Source organism: Octopus bimaculoides, chromosome 1 (assembly GCF_001194135.2).
Source record: "Octopus bimaculoides isolate UCB-OBI-ISO-001 chromosome 1, ASM119413v2, whole genome shotgun sequence".
In the NCBI taxonomy this organism is placed as follows: Eukaryota; Metazoa; Mollusca; class Cephalopoda; order Octopoda; family Octopodidae; genus Octopus; species Octopus bimaculoides.
Genome location: NC_068981.1, coordinates 146,773,819 through 146,776,526, shown reverse-complemented (window position 1 = coordinate 146,776,526; position 2,708 = coordinate 146,773,819). Strand labels below are relative to the sequence as shown.

The 2,708-nt window shown below is 31.6% G+C and overlaps 1 protein-coding gene across 3 annotated transcripts in view; it reads left to right on the top strand.

Annotated features, from left to right (window-relative positions):
- The window catches only part of LOC106883579 (ATP-binding cassette sub-family C member 4), a 146,239-nt gene that overhangs the window by 89,211 nt on the left and 54,320 nt on the right, over window positions 1–2,708 (top strand). Inside the window, exon 8 of one of the 3 annotated variants that reach the window (XM_052971339.1) lies at window positions 770–1,016. The exons of the other annotated variants lie outside the window; for them this stretch is intronic. Coding sequence (XP_052827299.1) covers window positions 770–1,016 — 247 coding nt within the window. The remainder of the gene's footprint in view (window positions 1–769; window positions 1,017–2,708) is intronic. 3 annotated transcript variants of the gene reach the window in all.

Sequence of the window (2,708 nt, the reverse complement as noted above, 5' to 3'; positions counted from 1 at the left end):
CACACACACACACACACACACACACACACGTACATATATATGCTACTGTGGAGTGTGTGTATGTGAAATTGATAAATATAAATTATGATAAAAATTAAATTTCATTTTCATTAAAATACTGGTGACTTCAGAGCTTACTACAGTTTGCCTGCAGTCAGCTGCCTCTCACTGTCACTCACTGTCACTCTATTTGTTGTTTTACTCTTCTCGCCTTAGCATCTTCGGAGTAAAGCCTTTAAATGTTGTCCACATGCTTTAGCATCTCTCACTGCCATCCGTTTTACTTTTCTTTGTCTACAGCATGACCGATAGGGACACACTTTGCATTTTATCACATAGGATGACATATGTACATGCATACAATCTATATATATATATATATATATATATATATAGATATATATAGATTTGGAGCCTAGTGTAGCCATCCGGTTGCACCAGTCCTCAGTCAAATCGTCCAACCCATGCTAGCATGGAAAGCGGACGTTAAACGATGATGATGATGATGATAATAGATAAATAGATAGATAGATAGATAGATATACATACATACACTTGTTGCTTTCTGTTGTAAATTGCAAATAAGCACCTTAATAATTTATATATGTATATATTTGTGTGTGTGTGTGTGTGTGTGTGTATATATATATATATATATATATATATATATATATATATATACTTGTTGCCCTTTGGTTGTAAGTTGCGAATAGCCACCTTAATAATTTTTATATATATATATATATATATATTTTATTATTGTTCACAGGCATGAACTACATAAAGTCTGGTTATGCAAAGTAATGAGTGCTTTGCATGCATCTTGTTGGAACTTGCCACAGATGATGTTATTTATTGTGATTGCTAGCAGTTCTCAACAGGAACATGTTCTACTGCCTTACTATCTTTATATTTATAAACCTATGCTTCATCTGATTGGAAGCAGTGTTTTATCCTCATTTTATAAATGTATCCGCCTCTTTTGTGAAATGCAAGTCAGTACGATGCGGATCCAGGTATCTGATATATTAGGTGTTTATTATTTATTACATTTTTTTAATTGAAATTTTTGTTTTAATTTTTTTAAACCAAATTCATTTTATAAAGACTCCTTGTCATCCCGATAGTAAACCTGCCAGTCATTAACTGTAGTAAAAATTTGAAACTATTTGATCTTGAATAAGAATTATTACTCTCAAAGAAATCTTGGTAATAAACTTTGATACATCATTGTAATTCCTTGGGGGCAAAAATGATATCCTTCATAGTTTTGAACAGAAGGTAATAAAAGGGCAATCTTTGGAGTTGCTGTAACAGTTAGTTTAATCCTTTTAGCATTCAGATTACTTGGACATGTGTAATGCTTATCTATTCACATTGTTTTGAATTAATTATGCATTATCTTGTAGCTTCAAGACTTCACTGATATAATTGTAGATTTTTAGAATGACATTTTAGGGGAAGTGTGAGAGGTTAGATCAGGCCAGTTTTGGCATAAATCACATAGAATATTTGGGTCAGTTATGGCTGGTTTAAATGCTAAAGAGTTAACCACAGATCAAAAATAGTGAAATGATTATTATTATATTTCAGGATGTTTTTTTTTTTTTTTTGCCAAATAATCTCACACACTATATACTTGTTCTCTTCAGCTTTATTATTACTATTCTTATTTTAGTGTCCTTTGTCTGGAGAAAGGACACTAAAACAAGAATAATAATAAGGCTGAAGTGAAGACCCAGTATATAGTGCATGTGGTTATTTGGCAAAAAGATAAATAATAAATAACCATCTCCAAGTAATGTCAGTTTCAACACATGGTTCCACATCAGGAATCTTGCAAAACAGGCACGTAAATGTAAGTGATGTGATTATTTACATTGTAAGAGAAGTTTATTTATTGATATAATTAGTGTGTAAAATTCTTGAAAATTATGAAATACTCATACCAAGTCAGTAAATAATCAATAACATAGAATTCATGGTTCAGATTCATAACAATATTTTTTTTTTTAATCTTTAAAGTCATGTTATTAGAAGTAGTGGTTTATTCCGTTTTTTTTTTAAATCTTTAATACAAAGTCAAGGATATAGCATGAATCTGATATTTAGGTTGGTCTAGTCCAAAAACTTAGTGTAGGTAAATAAATTTAAAAGTCAAAGGAAAAAGTAAAAAATACAAGCATTATCATCATTCATCTCATTTTAATGCCTTTATTTCCATGTTGGCTTGGCTTATTGGACTCTGTGCCGCATGGCACAAAGTCTGAGATCTGTTTTCACCATTTCTTTGGTCTTCTGCTCTATTAACACAATGCATTTCCCCCAGTAATCCTTGTCCATTCACAATATATGTCTGTGCTTGCATAGTCCTTTCTTGTTTACTTCAGCTAATTTTTCTGATGCACTTGTACTCTGCTTTTTAAACAAATTATTGTTGTACATCCAGAAAATCATGTTAGCTTCATTTCTCTCTTAAATCTTTGCTGTTCAGTATATGATAACTACCTTAATATTCATCAAAAATGTATATTTCAGAGTTGCCATATCTTCATCAAATTTTTTTAGGAAGAATTTGTTATCAGGCTTCTGACCCAAACTTGTACATTAAAAGTACATTGCATTACAGTATGTGGCTACTACTAGTGTGTGTGTGTGTGTGTGTGTGTGTGTGTGTGTGTGTGTGTGTGTGTGTGTGTGTGTGTGTG